A 15,438-nucleotide genomic window follows, 5' to 3' on the forward strand; every position below is an offset into this window, starting at 1 on the left:
CCTACCCTACACTGCATCTCATCCCCTCACCAGTCCCAGCTCCATCCCTTACTCTCATCCTTTCTTTCCCTCCATTCTGTTTTTAATATCTTACTCTCTACCTCATTCATATTACCTCTCTTTTACCACCGTTTAACCCTGTTTCCACCCTTACTCAGCCCCCTCAGAGACCCATTCCCTTCCTCATTGACCCTCCTCAGCAGGGCCACTGAGAGACTGAGCTGGGCATGGGGCAAGGCTGCCGTTGCTCCCCCCCCCCCCCCCCCCCCCCCCCCAGGATCGCTGCTGCCACCTCCAATCGCTGCTGCTGCTGCCCGCCTGCTGCAACTGTCAAGTACCTTGGCTGGCAGGGATCCCAAGGCCCCACCAGCAGAAGAGATCGTTCTCCAGTGCTTCGCTTCTTCGTTCTGCTGCGTGGCCTTCCCTGCGGCTGCTTTTCCCCTCAGGCCGTCTGCCCTCAAAATTTGCACCATGGTTCATAAAATCATTCATGGCGAGGCCCTGGTCTACATGTCAGACCTCATAGACTTACCAACCAGGAACACAAAAAGGTCAGCACGCACATTCCTTAATCTCCACTAACCCAGCTGCAAAGGACTAAAATATAAATCAACATATGCATCCAACTTCTCCTACATAAGCACGCAACTATGGAATGTACTACCAAACATCATAAAAACAATGCGCGACCTAAAAAACTTCCGAAAATCACTAAAAACCAACCTGTTCAAAAAGGCATACCACAATGATCCATCCTAAACACCAGACAACAAAACTTATACCAGAACTGGATAAAACCAAACTCTCTATACTTGACTGCTTCATTTACCTTGTCACTAATGAACTCTCTATACTTGACTGCTTCATTTACCTTGTCACTAATGAACTCTCTATACTTGACTGCTTCATTTACCTTGTCACTAATGAACTCTCTATACTTGACTGCTTCATTTACCTTGTCACTAATGAACTCTCTATACTTGACTGCTTCATTTACCTTGTCACTAATGAACTCTCTATACTTGACTGCTTCATTTACCTTGTCACTAATGAACTCTCTATACTTGACTGCTTCATTTACCTTGTCACTAATGAACTCTCTATACTTGACTGCTTCATTTACCTTGTCACTAATGAACTCTCTATACTTGACTGCTTCATTTACCTTGTCACTAATGAACTCTCTATACTTGACTGCTTAATTTACTCTGTCACTTATGAACTTTAATGCAATACCATTTCGTATTTCTCATTCTGGAAATGGCGATCACCATTACGGCATAATGTAAGCCATATTGACCCTGCAAATAGGTGGGAAAATGTGGGATACAAATGCAACAAATAAAATAAATACATAAATATTGTCTGATTCTCTTGTTCCTTACAAATATAATATTTTCTTTCTTTTGTAGTTTTCAACAAGCTTCAAGATGTTTATTGATAATTGGAATATTCAGACTGCGCTCTGGCTTAAAAGGTATGTAGTATTTTTGGGGTGGGGTAAGATATGTCTTAACAGCATTTCTTGTCCTTTAGATTTCCAACTCTGTTGGAAACTGCACAGATTAGGACTATGGTACAGTGAACCTTCATTCACAGCTATGCTGAGATGCCGTAGTTTTTTTTTTTTTTTTTTTTTTTTTTTTTTTTAATTCTCTCACCAAACTCTCCCTCTAACACAGTCATCACATCAGTTCTCTTTAAAGACCAACAGATCATGGCTCCTTTTAAAACATGGTAGGCGTTCATTCCATCCTGAATCTCATCTTCAGTGTTACTGCTGGGGCAGTACATACTGCCCACAATATCTGCAGGCCCATTAAGCAGAAGAGAGCATGTTCAATTCTAACCTGTTTCCCATGGGGAACTGCACATTATTTTCCACTGGTACTTCAGGATTAAAAGACTTCAGTTGTCCAACATGCAGCGATGAAGCTTTTATGTGGAGCAACGAAGACTGACCATGGGACCCCACTTTTACGGGTGGCGCATTGGCTGCCAATCCAGTTTCATATATCTTTTAAAATCTTGATATGATCTTCAAAATTCATCAGTCTGATTCTCTCCTGTTTCTGACGCATCTCTTGATACATTATATCCCATTTTGAACTCTTTGGTCCATTCAGCAATGTCGAATAGTGGTGCCATGCCCCCACAAAGTCTCCCTGGTTTCCATGTGCACTTCCATGTTTAGAGTGGCAGGCCCATTAATCTAGAACCGACTGCTGATTTCTTTAAAATTGGAAACCTCTTTGGTAACCTTTAAGAGATTGCTCAAAGCGTATTTTTTTGTCAGGAAGCTTTTGGTATGGATTCTTGATTTGATTTTTTATTTGGATATTTTCAGCTAGCAGGTTGTTAGGAGTGTTTGCTGGGGCCTGGAGCCTAAATAGCTTAGCAGTATCTCATTTTTATTATGTTTGTAAGTAATTTTGTCCGAATTTTGGTTGGAGTTCTTTTGGTTTGTTTGTGTTGCTGTGATTTTCATATTTATTGTATTCCACTTTAATGGACCCCCTCCCCCTTAAGCAGACATCAATTAAAATAACCTTAGCAGCATCCCAATCATAGGCGGTCGGTGACCCAACTGTTTGGGGAGGCTAAAGGGGGCGGGGTTAGGGGTGGGGCCAGGGGCGGGGCTTACATCTGACAACATAGAAAAAAAATAAGTCAAAAGTAATACCTTTTATTAAATTTAGATATTAAATATGTATCGTATGTCAAAGAATAAAGTGGTTGCTCAAAGCATGTACTAACCACAATTGCTCAACTACAAAACACTATGTACAAATTTGTGCAAAAACACACTCATAAACCTTACTGTACCATAACACTGGGCAGACCCTAATAAACCAATATACCACCCATACGGAAAATGCAGACCGTCAACAATATGAAACAAGGGATCATAATATCACAATTGTCATGTAGAGCCACAAAACACCCTTTTAGGGTGGAAAGTGTTCACAATTAGCTCCTTTTATGAATGACTATATGTAGATCCTTCAAGAGGTAGTGTGTCATGATTTTGGCTCTAAAACCCTTTCTGATGATTTGGTGCCACCTCAGTAAGGCCAATACACAATCTCTCCACTGCAAAACACTATACACAAACTTGTGCAAAAGCACACTCATAACCTTACCAAACCATAACAGTACTAATTCCAAGGACAGGACAAGCTACAACCTTATGCATGGTAAGGCAGCACTGTAATTACACCAAGCTCTAAAACACCAGTGCACAACCTAGTGAAACAAAAAAAAACCCCAAAAAGGGCTGAAAATACTACACACTAGCAGAATACCTCACCTTGATCACATGAAAAACACATGACACAACAGATATGAAGGCAAAATACTGAACTGGAAAGTTATCTCAAGAAGTCAGACTCAGCATGCAGCAATACTAGAAAAATTGAAACTTAAATGCAAAACATCACAGATGCACATTTCCAAAAGCTGACATATTCTAGTTAATAAATTCTGAATAAAATATTTTTTCTACCTTTGTTGTCTGATCATTTAGTTTTTCTATTCGCTTTGGTCCCAGTGTCTTCTGTTTTATGCAGCGTCTTCTTTCCATTTGATATTTTTTTCTCTCACCATGTCCACCATCCTCCTGTGTCCTTATGCGTCCTGTCTACCATCTGTAGCCCTGTCCCTATCCTTCAGTATCCTGATCCAGCTCTTAAATTCAACAGTTTTCCCTCCATCCATATCCAGCATTTCTCCTCACTCCCCTCCATCCATGTGCATATACTTCCCTCCCCTCCATCCATGTCCAGCACCTTCCTTCTTTCTCTCCTACCCTTCCATCCAGTGTCATCCCTCTTTCTCTCTCCATCCTTCCACCCATTACCCTCTCCCAATCCTTCCGTCCATTGTCTCCCTCTAGCTCCCCTTCCTTCTAGACAGTTCGCTCTCTTGACCCTTTTCCATTCAGCATGTCCTCTCTCACCCCATCCTTCCAGTGTCTTTCCTCTTTCCCTCCCTACTAGCGTCTTCCCTCATTCTGCCCCCTCCTTCCAGCATTTTTCCTCTTTCTCCCTCCTTTCATCCAGCCAGCATTTCTCAGTCTGACAGCTAGGGTCTCCCCCAGTTTCTCCCCAGTAGCTTCTCTCTCTCTCTCTCTCTCTCCTGCCCATGGCCCCTCTTTCTGTCCCTATCTCTTTCTGGCTCTCCCCTGCTTTTTCCCATGTCCCTGGCTCTTCCCTGCTCTTTTCCATGGCCCCTCTTTCTCTCCCTATCGCTCTCTGGCTCTCCACTGCTCTTATCCATGCCCCCTGGCTCTCCTCTGCTCTCCCTCTCTCTCCTCATACCATTTCCCGCCAGTGACCACGTTCTCTTCTCTCCCTCCGGCCCGGGCCTCTTTGCTGCAGCGCTGACAGAAGAAGAAAAAGAAGTGCGGGCCGCAGCAGCCTTCAGACATGCGTTGTTGGCTCTGCCGGTCCTCTGCCCCCGGAACGGGAAATTGACGTCACGGGGCAGAGATCGGCAGAGCCAACAGCGCATGTCTGAAGACTGCTGCAGCCCCGCTTCTTTTTCTTCTTCTGTTATGCTGGCTGTGGAGAGTAGCGACGGCAGCAGATCGTACGTCTCGTTCCTGGCTGCCGCTGCGCTGCTCAAAAGAAGCAGGCAGCAGAAGATTTCGTCCAGAGTGTTGTCTCCAAGTCCAGCTGCATTTAGAGAAGGCGGTAGGCGGGGCCACGGGGAAGGTAAGAGCTGGGCCCAAGCCTCTTATACGGGGCGCCTATGATCCCAATTACTGTAAGTTTCAATTATATAAATATGCAATAGAAGCAGCAGAATGTTGGCCCCTTTGGCTAAACAATGGCAAGGCCCAACAATGATAACCATACTAAGAGATGAACGAGGGGAGTTGGTGAACACAGACCTGGCTATTAACAAAATTTTTAAAACATTTTTTGAGACCTTGTATTTGGCATCTGAAACCACAGGAAAGTGAAGTTAGTATCTATCTAGCTTGGATCTCCCTTGTATTTCCCGCATGGATAGGTTTAATGTTAAACACACACATCACCCAGGAGGAAGCGACTTGGGCTATTCAGCAGAGTCCCGTGGACAAGATCTCTGGGCCTGATGGTGAGTTTTATAAGCTGTTGCAGAAAGATAGTGTGGTGCCCTTAACAAATATGTTAATGCTATAATAGCCCACAGCTCTTTACCAGATTCCCTGAATAATGTTCATCTTCTGCCGAAGCCTGGGAAAAACCCAGTACAGCTAGAGTCTTATCGGTCAATTTTGTTGTTAAACTGTTGCGAAAGTTTTAGCTAACAGTTGCCCTCTGTTATTGCCGAGCCCCAGGTGGGTTTTGTACAGGGTAGATGTACGGTTATGAATATGCTTATATTCATAGCTGCCTTGGAGTTGGCTAAGAATAAGAATATATCCTCCATGCTAATCAGTTTTGAAACAGAAAATGTATTTGATAGGGTTGTTTTGGAGTTTCTTTATGGGGTGCTGGAGGTTTATGGCATTGATGGATTTTTCTTGACAGCGGAACGTGCATTTCCTAAGGCACAGATTTGAGCAAATGGGATCTTATCAGACCCTTTTTCATTTATAGTGGCACTAGACATTATCTCCTCTCCTATTTGTACTAATTTTAGATCCATTGATGAGAAAGATACAGACTAATCCGGAAATTAAAGGCTTTTCGGTGGGACAGTCAGTCTTGCAGCATTCGCAGATGACCTTTTGGTCCATGTAACTGACCCTTAGAATTTCTGTCATACACTTTTGGAGAGTTTTAAAGAATATGTAGATTTCTCAGGATTTAAACTTACCTAAGTCAGAGGCCCTGTTGGGGAATGATTCACTCCGTCATAAATGGGGGAACTCCTTCCCATTAAAATGGGCTAATTCATCTTTGCAGTATAACAATTTATGGACTTTTACTCCAGGAATTTGTCCAAACCTCTCTTAAACCCAACTAAATTTACTATTTGCTCCAGTGATGAGTTCCAGAACATCACTTTACGCTGACTGAAAAAATATTTTCTCCTATTTGTTTTAAATGAGCTACTGTGTAACTTCATGGAATTTCCCATAACAATTATATGTTTTGAAAGAATAAACAATTCACATTTACCTGGGAATTGAATGATAAGCATGTATGACATCCCACTACTGTGTAATGCCAAATTGTCATGGGCTATCCTATACTCTTTCAACAACCAGCAGAGCGGTACCATGTACAAGTTAAACCAAAACACTGAGAGGATGGATCCTTGGCAGACTCCAGTTTTTAATGCTCTCTGAAGAGAAAAAAACCATACGTATTCATACCTTTTGAGATTGACCAATAAGATAGGAGAGAACTATAAATGTGTACTGTCCCTGATAAACCAAAATCATGAATTCTCTGTAAAAATATTATGGTCGTGTCAAAGGCAGCAGAGTCATCTAGTGAAACAAGCAAAAGCTTATTGCACTGATCCAGTCCCTGGCATATAACATAGGTGGAAAGGAGCAAGGTTTTACTGCTATGAGAGGGTCAAAAACCAAACTGAAATGGATCCAGTAGTATGGCCTTCAAAGCAGTAAGTTGGAGGTAAACAACTTTGTCTATAACAAGGGTCCTCAGCTGAGTCCTCCAGACACACCTAGCAGTCAGGTTTTTATGATATCCACAGTGAATATGCATGAGATAAATTTGCATACAATGGAGGCAGTGCATGCAAATTTATCTCATGCATATTCATTGTGGATATCATGAAAACCAGACAGGCCTGGTGTGTCCTGAGGACTGGGTTGAGAACCCCTGGTCAAGTTTCACAAGATAGAGGAGTGAGGAAACTAGATGAATATTGAGTTAGCAAAGATGAGTCTAGATCTGGCTTTTTTAGTATTGGATGTACTGTAGCTTGTTTTAATGGGGTAGGGAAAAATCTTGTGCTTGAGGAATTATTTATGATGTGAGCCAGTGCCAGGAATACATGATCTAAAATAGGTTGTAAAACTGTAAAAAAAACACTGATCACTTGGAATAAAATTAGGCCTCAGAGACTTTTGAATCTCTCAGATATTTCCTCAAGGTGGTCCCAGCTAGATTTTGAGAGTAAATTGATTCTTGCACTGGAGATCAGGCAATCAAATCTATCCAGTAAGCAACTGATTTTACTGTCAAAAAATTCACTAAACTGTTCTGCTAAAAAAGAAAAGGTTTGCTAGCATACATCTAGTGCTGAGAGAGAACCTTAATAGTATTATATCCTAAGCTTCATACTCTCCCAGGAGAAAAGGCTCTTCATCTTCTGGATTGTAGAAGACCACTTATATCTTAATTAGCTATCCTTATATGGTTGAGGTTGCTCTAAGGAAACAATAGCCAAATGGTTAGTAGAATGTATGCAGTTTTGCAACTAGCAAACTGCCCTTTCAACACCAGATAAAGGCCAATCAAATTAGCAGGGTCAGTAGCTCACTTCAAAGCAACATCATTAGAGACATCTGCAAAGCAGCAGTATGGTCTTCTCTTCACATTTAGATCTTGCTTTTGCCTGGACCATGCATCCAAGAGAGTGCTTTCAATCAAGCAGTATTAAGAAATATGTGTGCATGATTATATCAACTCTAGCCAAAAAAAAAAAAAGTTGGGTTGCTCAGAATTTCTGTGATATGATGAAGAGCAGGCCTTAACTGGTGAGAGACCCTGCATTTGTGGTTGATTCATTCTGTTTGTTGAGAGACCCTGCATTTGTGGTTGATTCATTCTGCTTGTTGATGAAGAAAGCTAATGTGCTTATCTGCAACAGGTTCTCCATTGACAGCAGGACAAATCAGCTCATTTCCTCAAGAATTGATTTTAAGCTACATTTAAACTTTAAGATGTGGAAATAGCCATGCATGCTCAGAATCTTTTGGGCAAAAGCTGAGCTCTGAGGGAACCACATCATCTTGGCACAGTCCGATGATGTCATCTACGTATGTATCTGAATTGTCCTGCTACTTGTGGAGAATCCCCATTACAGGTAGGCAAATTCATTATGCTTACTATAAGTTACAGTTTTTTAAACTTGAAAGTTAAGGTTTCTGATAACTGACACATTGAAGTGTTATCTCTTTAAAAATACTTTGCCTGTGAAATTAGCGTAATCTGTCATGAACTGGAGCAATAGAATCCTAGTTTAGAATCCTATTGCCACAGGAGCAATAGAATCCTAGTCAACACAGAGTGCAACACTTGCACTCTGTGTTGACTAGGATTCTATTGCTCCTGTGGCATTTCTAGATGATCCCTAGGCACAAGAGTCAATGCTCCATATCAAAGCCTGATCTTCTGCTTGGTACTGACCACTGCTGTACTGAGCCATTAAGTTATCCTATGTGAAACAATTTTTGCAGTTCATAGTTGGCATAGAAATGCAGCATTGCTATTTCAGGTTGTCTATATTAAAAAAAACAAACGTAAAACAAACTCGTAAACAAACTTAGTGGAAGCTTTAGTAATATTGGTGCAAGCAGTACCTTTTGTGATGGTATGCGTGTACAAGAGAGACAGGTGCAAATTATGGATCCTGCAGAAGTTCACATTTGTGGCATCAGGCTCTCACATTGTTCTGGATATGTCTTTTGTTTTGTTTTTTTAATTGTATAATTCTTTTGTATTCTCAGAGTCTGTTATGAGCGAGCTTCCTTCAGCCCCACCGTCCAAACCTTCTTGCTGTCTGCCATTTGGCATGGAGTATACCCAGGATATTATTTAACATTTTTGACAGGGATATTGATGACTCTGGCAGCTCGGAATGTGAGTACTTGGGAGTTTGCTGGCATGTTGATAGGTTGGACATTAAAATGCAGTATATTATCTTCTGAAACATCTAATAAAGAACGCTTGTTCCTGAATTATTTTAGGATTGTAAGAGTTAGGGGAGAAGGGCTTCTTTATAGAGAGCTGTGTAAAGTTTAGAAACCTTTTTATATAAGCATATGATTAAACTAGTCAAGTAGATGTATAACTATTGTGTTTTGCTTTAGTTCTATTTTCATGGCCTTAAGATAGCATGTGTCTTAATGCTTAATCCATAATTAGGTGGTAGCTGTTTTATATTTACTTAAATCTTCCTCCTTGTTTACCACATCTTTTTTTTTTCTTTTTTTTTTTTTTTGACAAGCTAAATAGTGATGGGCCAAATATACCCAGGCTTTTCCCATAGAGACAGGTTGGGAGAAACTCTTTAGTCTGTCTGACTACTGGTCTTCTCTTACCACTATTAAAAATGTTTGACTGTTGTCTTGCTTCAAATACATGAATGCATCATCTCCCTGGCATGGCTCCTAATCCTTTCTTCTAACCTGGGAGTTTTCTCCTTCTCCTTTTATACTTCTAGCTCAGTCAGAGCCAGGGTTGGGATCTGGCATTATGAGCCTTCCTTCACAATTACCTGGGGATTTTTCCCTCATTTTATCTCCCCTCCTCAATTTTTTCTAGTCCAGTGGTTCCCAAACTTGGTCCTGGAGGCACCCCAGCCAGTCAGGTTTTCAGGATACCCACAATGAATATTTATGAGAGAGATTTGCAAGCAATGGAGGTAGTACATGCAAATCTCTCTCATGAATATTCATTGTGGGTATCCTGAAAACTTGACTGGCTGATGTGTCTCCAGGACCAGGTTTGGGAACCACTGGTCTAGTCATTGCAGTGACAGTCCCCAGCCTGGAGCCTTGCCACCAGGGTTTCTCTCAGAACCCTGCAGTTTATTAAGGCTCTAATTCCAGTCACTGAATGTCACCATTGCACAATGATTTGAGGGGGAGGGGTATAAAAGGCATGAACTGGGAATCAAGCCTATCGCAGCATCATTCCTCATATTCTAATAACTACTTCACAGCTATATCACTTACACTGAGAGAAGAGCTCTGTTTTTAAAGGCAGGAACAGAAAAAGGTACACATACTTCCTACCTTGTGTTTTTAGGTATGAAGAGATAAATATAATAGTCTCAAAAGATAAGCAAGATAGCAGGTTCTCACAGCACAAGTGATGTTGCCACTTAGACCCTGTGCAAGACAACTCCAGTTTAGTATTTACTAGAAGCTTTTGAAGTGCTCCATCATGCATGTACACCATTTCCTGCTTGCTGCTGTTGCACAGGACCAGCCCAGCCTGTCTTTCCACGGAGCCGATGAGATATCTGTCAGTGGAACTCCTCAAGGTTTACATTTTGGCTCTACCTTTTTTGTAATTTTTTTTCGAGTGGTACTGTCACTTTTATGCAGACCTTTTTTTCTAAGTAATGTCTTAGATTTTTGGCAGTTTTTAAGTTTCCTTTCTTTTTTATTTGCATTCAGACCAGTGTAGGCCTCCATCGATGTCTTCCTTCTCCTAGTCAGGATGTTTTTGACAAAATCAAGTAATTTGGAATAATATGAAAACAAAATCAGATGATGTGTCACAACCCCCCCCCCCCCCTAGCAGTTTTAAGAAATGTGTGTAGTACAATGGGACCATCTCTATCATGGTTACACATAATTGATGTCTGCAATACATTATGCCAAACCATGATCTTTTTCACTGTAAACTGTATTCACAGATGTCCAAGAAAGGTTTTTGTGATTCTGAGAAACAGCAAAAACAAATCTGTGGCAGTGACAGGTCTGGTCCATCAACTTCAGCAACAGAAGCATAGGTCTGTTTGGGTTCCAGAACTGAATTAGATACTGGGGATGCGTTGACATCAAGAGTATATCATTCACTCTTGACATTGAGCATCAATAGAGATCTACAAATGCCACCCTAAGAAGAGGAGTACCAAGGTCACCAGTGTTACCAGCCTCAACGTGAGTACTGCTCATCCTACTAGGTATCAAAGGTGCAACAGCCTTCAAGGACCTGAGACCTGGCATCTGACACTCCACAGGTGATTTAGAATGAAGTGGCCACTCCTACTGCATTCCCCATGCATTTATTGATGGCAGCCTTTGAGGACCAGCTCATGAGGAGATTTAATGAGCAAGTGGAGCACTACTTTGCTTGAAACAGCGTTGCAACTTTGATATCATTGATGTTGATGCAGAGAGAGAGAGATCTAGCCATTTGTCGAGACTCATGCATTGCTGCAGAGGAGATGTCAACATTGAGATCTCAGAAGACCTTGGTGTCAATATCTGCTTTCTTCATTGTCAGTCTCTAGTGCATATCTAAGGCCTGACATGTATACCAGTAGATCAAGATGGACAAAGATGTAAACTTTTCCTTGGGAATATTTTTTTGAGCATTCTGGGATTCCGATTGTGAGCCAGATACATTCTTGGAAGCGGATTCAACTGGATTGCAATCAAATTGGTCTTCTCCTCATGAGAGAAGACAGTCTCCTCCAAAGGAGCTCTAAGTCACTGATGTTGTGGGGGAAATGATTGAAGTCATTCATTTAAGTTAGAGACAGAGGAAGAACCCAGGGCAGAAATGTTGAGCGTTTTACAGTTCCTCAGCCTTCTTCTTTCCCCCATCCCAAAGATGTAACAGTCCCTGTTCACAGAATTCTCAAAGACATACAGATGAGATTGTAGGAATACACCCCCTCCCCCGTAGTGCCTACAAATAAGAAGGTTGGCTCTGTGTAGAGTCCAAAAGGCTCCCAGATTCAAGAAGCAACAGCTTTCTTACCATTCCATGGTAGTCATATCCACTCTCAAAAGTTGCAAAGCTCACTTTTTGGTGCCCAAGGGAGAGAAGCTTGGATATTGGGAACCTTCTCCCAAAAGTTTTTTCAGAATGCTTTTCTCACTTTCTGCATAGCTTCATACCTCCTCCTCTTGGGCTGTTATGGGCCCGCTCCACCTAATCTACCCCAGCACAAGTATGAAGAAGTCACTTTTCTCAATGTTCAACATAAATTTTTTTGCAATGTCCCATAGTAAAACACATTCTTCCCGGGGCTTCCAACAATTCGCCCACATGGGCCCCTTCCCCAGCTCTACCTTACACCAACAGTCCTATGGCTTCTTACTGCCCCAGTAGTGCATTAATGTTCAAAAAAAAAATAGGCACAGCTTTCTGGAGCAGAATCATCCGGAAGTACTCGGGTCATAAAAAGTCTCCCACATGGCTTCTTAAGGGTTTATGCAGTCCAACAGCATTTAGCACAAACATGCCTTAGCACTGTTAAAGTCCCCACCCTATATTTCCACTCTTTGCAAGCAAAAATTAGCAAAAGAAAAACATCCAGCTCTAGGGCTTTTCTATCTCTGTCACCAGAGCTGGGGCATCCACCTCCCTTGAAGTGTTCCACCCACAGCCACCACAGGAGAAAAATAGTACAATGTGTGGCTAGCCTTAAGCGCTGCCACCCCAAAACAACCCAATAATATTTAGGGGCGTATCTCAGTGCCTTTCAGGGTTAGTATAAAAAGGGGAGTTTCCTCTTCACTCCAGCTTACCAGCCTCTGCTGGTTCCATGTACTCGAACCACATTCCTTTTCAGATTCTCCTGGCACAGCTCCTTACTTTGGTGTCCCTTCTCACCTGTGTTGGGTAACCTATCTACTCGTGGCTGGCCTTTCTCTCTGTGTGAGGGCTTCATTCTCTGGGGGGGGGGGGTCCCTCCCCTTCTATGGGCTGGCTTCTCTCCCCCTATTGCTCAGCATGCTTTCAGCTGACTGGGAATGGCCACGCCCCACCCTCTTCAATGAGGAGGCCTTAAGTATGGTTTTCTCCCTATGGGAACTAACATATGTCCCTAGGACTCCCCCTGGCTATCAAAATGGGTAGCTTTCCTCCATCTACCTTCTCCTTGGTGGGGAGCCATATTCCTAAGGGGCCGTTCCACCAGAAGTCTTTGGAGGTGCAGGCTCCTATTCCATTAAGGCAACACCACTCCGGGTTTTGAGCTGGTGCTCTCAATGCCTTCTGGGACGTGTAGTAGGCTTTTTCCCCACTCGTGATAAGTCCTGGCTACTACCTTGTCACTTATGAAACATTGTGCATAACAATGGGGAGTTTGCAGATACTGTTCCTTGGGAGAAGGCCAAGCAACTTGATTCACTAATGGACAGAAGGAAGGAATGTGGAAAATGCATGGTCCAAGGGACCTTTTATATTGCATCCAGAGACACACCTGGCTCCGGAGTTCAGATGTAAGATATATTGTGCAAGAAAAGCTTGCTGATGTTCTGTGCCATGGAGAGAATCTCTTCAGAGGTAAGGTACAGGAAGCTGATACTTATCAAACAGCACAATGATGCCTTTAATTCTCTCCAGACCCACTCACAACCAGGCCTCCTCTTCTAGGAGGTACCAGAGCAAAGGATGTCCTATTATCTCAAAGCCATATGTATTCTCCGTCCCTCATTCTTCTCAATCAAGACAGGGATCTCACTCTTGTTCCAGATAGCAGAGGGCCCAGGCAACCCAACCAGCAAAATAGCCAAACCCAAAGGTGGTGTGACTGCTCCCACAAGAACATAACCAGTGCCCCATTATCCATATCAGAAACCTACTGTAGGTGGGAGAAAGGCTACAGTTTTTTTTACACACTGTTGGCCCCTTATAACGTGAGGAAATCAGAAAGACCTGGGATATGAGGCAACATCCTATTGTGGATTAAAAACTGGTTACAAGATAGAAAATAGAGAGTAGGGTTAAATGGTCAGTATTCTCAACGGAGAAGGGTGGGGTCTATGCTGGGACTGCTGCTTTTTAACATATTTATAAATGACCTAGAGATGGGAGTAACTACTGAGATAATTAAATTTGGTGACGACACAAAGTTATTCAAAGTAGTTAAATCACGGGAGGATTGTGAAAAATTAGAAGAGGACTTACAAGATTGGGAGACTAGGCGTCTAAATGGCAGATGATGTTTAATGTGAGCAAGTACAAAGTGATGCATGTGGGAAAGAGGGACCCGAATTATAGCTACATAATGCAAGATTCCATGTTAAGAGTCACCGACCAAGAAAGGGATCTAGGTGTGGTTGTTGATGATATGTTGACACCTTCTGCTCAGGTGCTGCAGCAGCTAAGAAAGCAAATAGAATGTTAGGTATTATTAGGAAAGGAATGGAAAACAAAAATGAGGACATTATAATGCCTTTGTATCGCTCCATGGTGCGACCGCACCTCGAATATTGTGTTCAATTCTGGTCCCCACATCTCAAAAAAGATATAGTGGAATTGGAAAAGGTGTAGAGAAGGGCGACGAAAATGATAAAGGGGATGGAACGACTTCCCTATGAGGAAAGGCTAAAGCAGATGGGTTTCTTCAGCTTGGAGAAAAAAAACGACTGAGGGGAGATATGATAGAGGTCTATAAAATAATGAGTGAATGGGTAGACGTGAAGCATTTATTTATGCTTAACAAAAATACTAGGACTAAGGGGGTATGCGATGAAGCTACAAAGTAGTAAATTTAAAACAAATCGGAGAAAATGTTTCTTCACTCAACGTATAATTCAACTCTGGAATTCGTTGCCAGAAAATGTGGTAAAGGCAGTTAGCTTAGCAGCGTTTAAAAAGGGTTTGGATGGCTTCCTAAAGGAAAAGTCCATAGACCATTATTAAATTGGACTTAGGGAAAATCCACTATTTCTGGGATAAGCAGCATAAAATGTTTTGTAGTTTTTGGGGGATCTTGCCAGGTATCCGTGACCTGGATTGGCCACTGTTGGAAACAGGATGCTGAGCTTGATGGACCTTTGCTCTTTCCCAGTATGGCCATACTTAAGTACTTATGAGGTCAGAGAGAGTGTTAAATATTATCTCAGCTAGGGTAGGAGTGGAAATATGTCCCGCTGCAGTATGTGCAGCTCGAGTCACTCCTTGTGTGTGTGAGTGAGACTAAGAAGTTAGTTACTTCTTCCATTAAAGGCCTGGTTGAAGAGCCAAGCTTTCCCCTGCTTCCTGAAATTGAGATAGTCTTATGTTAAGCGGAGCCTTTCAGGCAATGCATTTCAGAGTGTGGGGGCTACTCCAGAGAAGGCTCGCTTGTGGGTATCACATCGTGTAATGTCTTTTTGAGAGGGTTTGGTTAGTGAAAGTCCTTGGTAGGACCTTAGTGTCCTTGGCGGTGTGTGGAGCATCATCCTATTCTTCAGATATTCAGGGCCATTTCCTTTCAGAGCCTTGAAGATCAGAGTTTTAAATTTAGCTCTGTATTGTACTGGTAGCCTATGAAGTTTTTGCAAAAATGGTATGATGTGGTCACGTCGCTTGCAACCTTCTATGAGTCTTGCTGCTGCATTCTGAATCAACTGGATGTGATGCAGGCCCTTTGTAATCAGGACATTATATAGTGCATTGTAGTAACCCAGTCTTGATGTTACCATCGCATGCACAACTGGGATAAGATTTACCTCCTCGATGTAAGGAGAGAGGCAGCATAGCTGGCGCAAATAATAGAAGCAGCTCTCGAAGGTTGCTTGGATTTGGGGAATCAGAGTAAGTGTTGAATCTAACTGTAATCCAAGGTTCCTGA

At 42.2% G+C, this 15,438-nt stretch overlaps 1 protein-coding gene across 2 annotated transcripts in view; it reads left to right on the top strand.

Annotated features, from left to right (window-relative positions):
* MBOAT2 (membrane bound O-acyltransferase domain containing 2) overlaps positions 1-15,438 on the top strand; it is a 343,260-nt gene that overhangs the window by 283,167 nt on the left and 44,655 nt on the right. For both annotated transcript variants that reach the window (XM_030198898.1, XM_030198899.1), the window contains exons 10-11: positions 1,413-1,477; positions 8,639-8,771. In XM_030198898.1, the coding sequence (XP_030054758.1) occupies positions 1,413-1,477; positions 8,639-8,771 (198 nt within the window). The remainder of the gene's footprint in view (positions 1-1,412; positions 1,478-8,638; positions 8,772-15,438) is intronic.

Source organism: Microcaecilia unicolor, chromosome 3 (genome assembly GCF_901765095.1).
Source record: "Microcaecilia unicolor chromosome 3, aMicUni1.1, whole genome shotgun sequence".
NCBI lineage: Eukaryota > Metazoa > Chordata > Amphibia > Gymnophiona > Siphonopidae > Microcaecilia > Microcaecilia unicolor.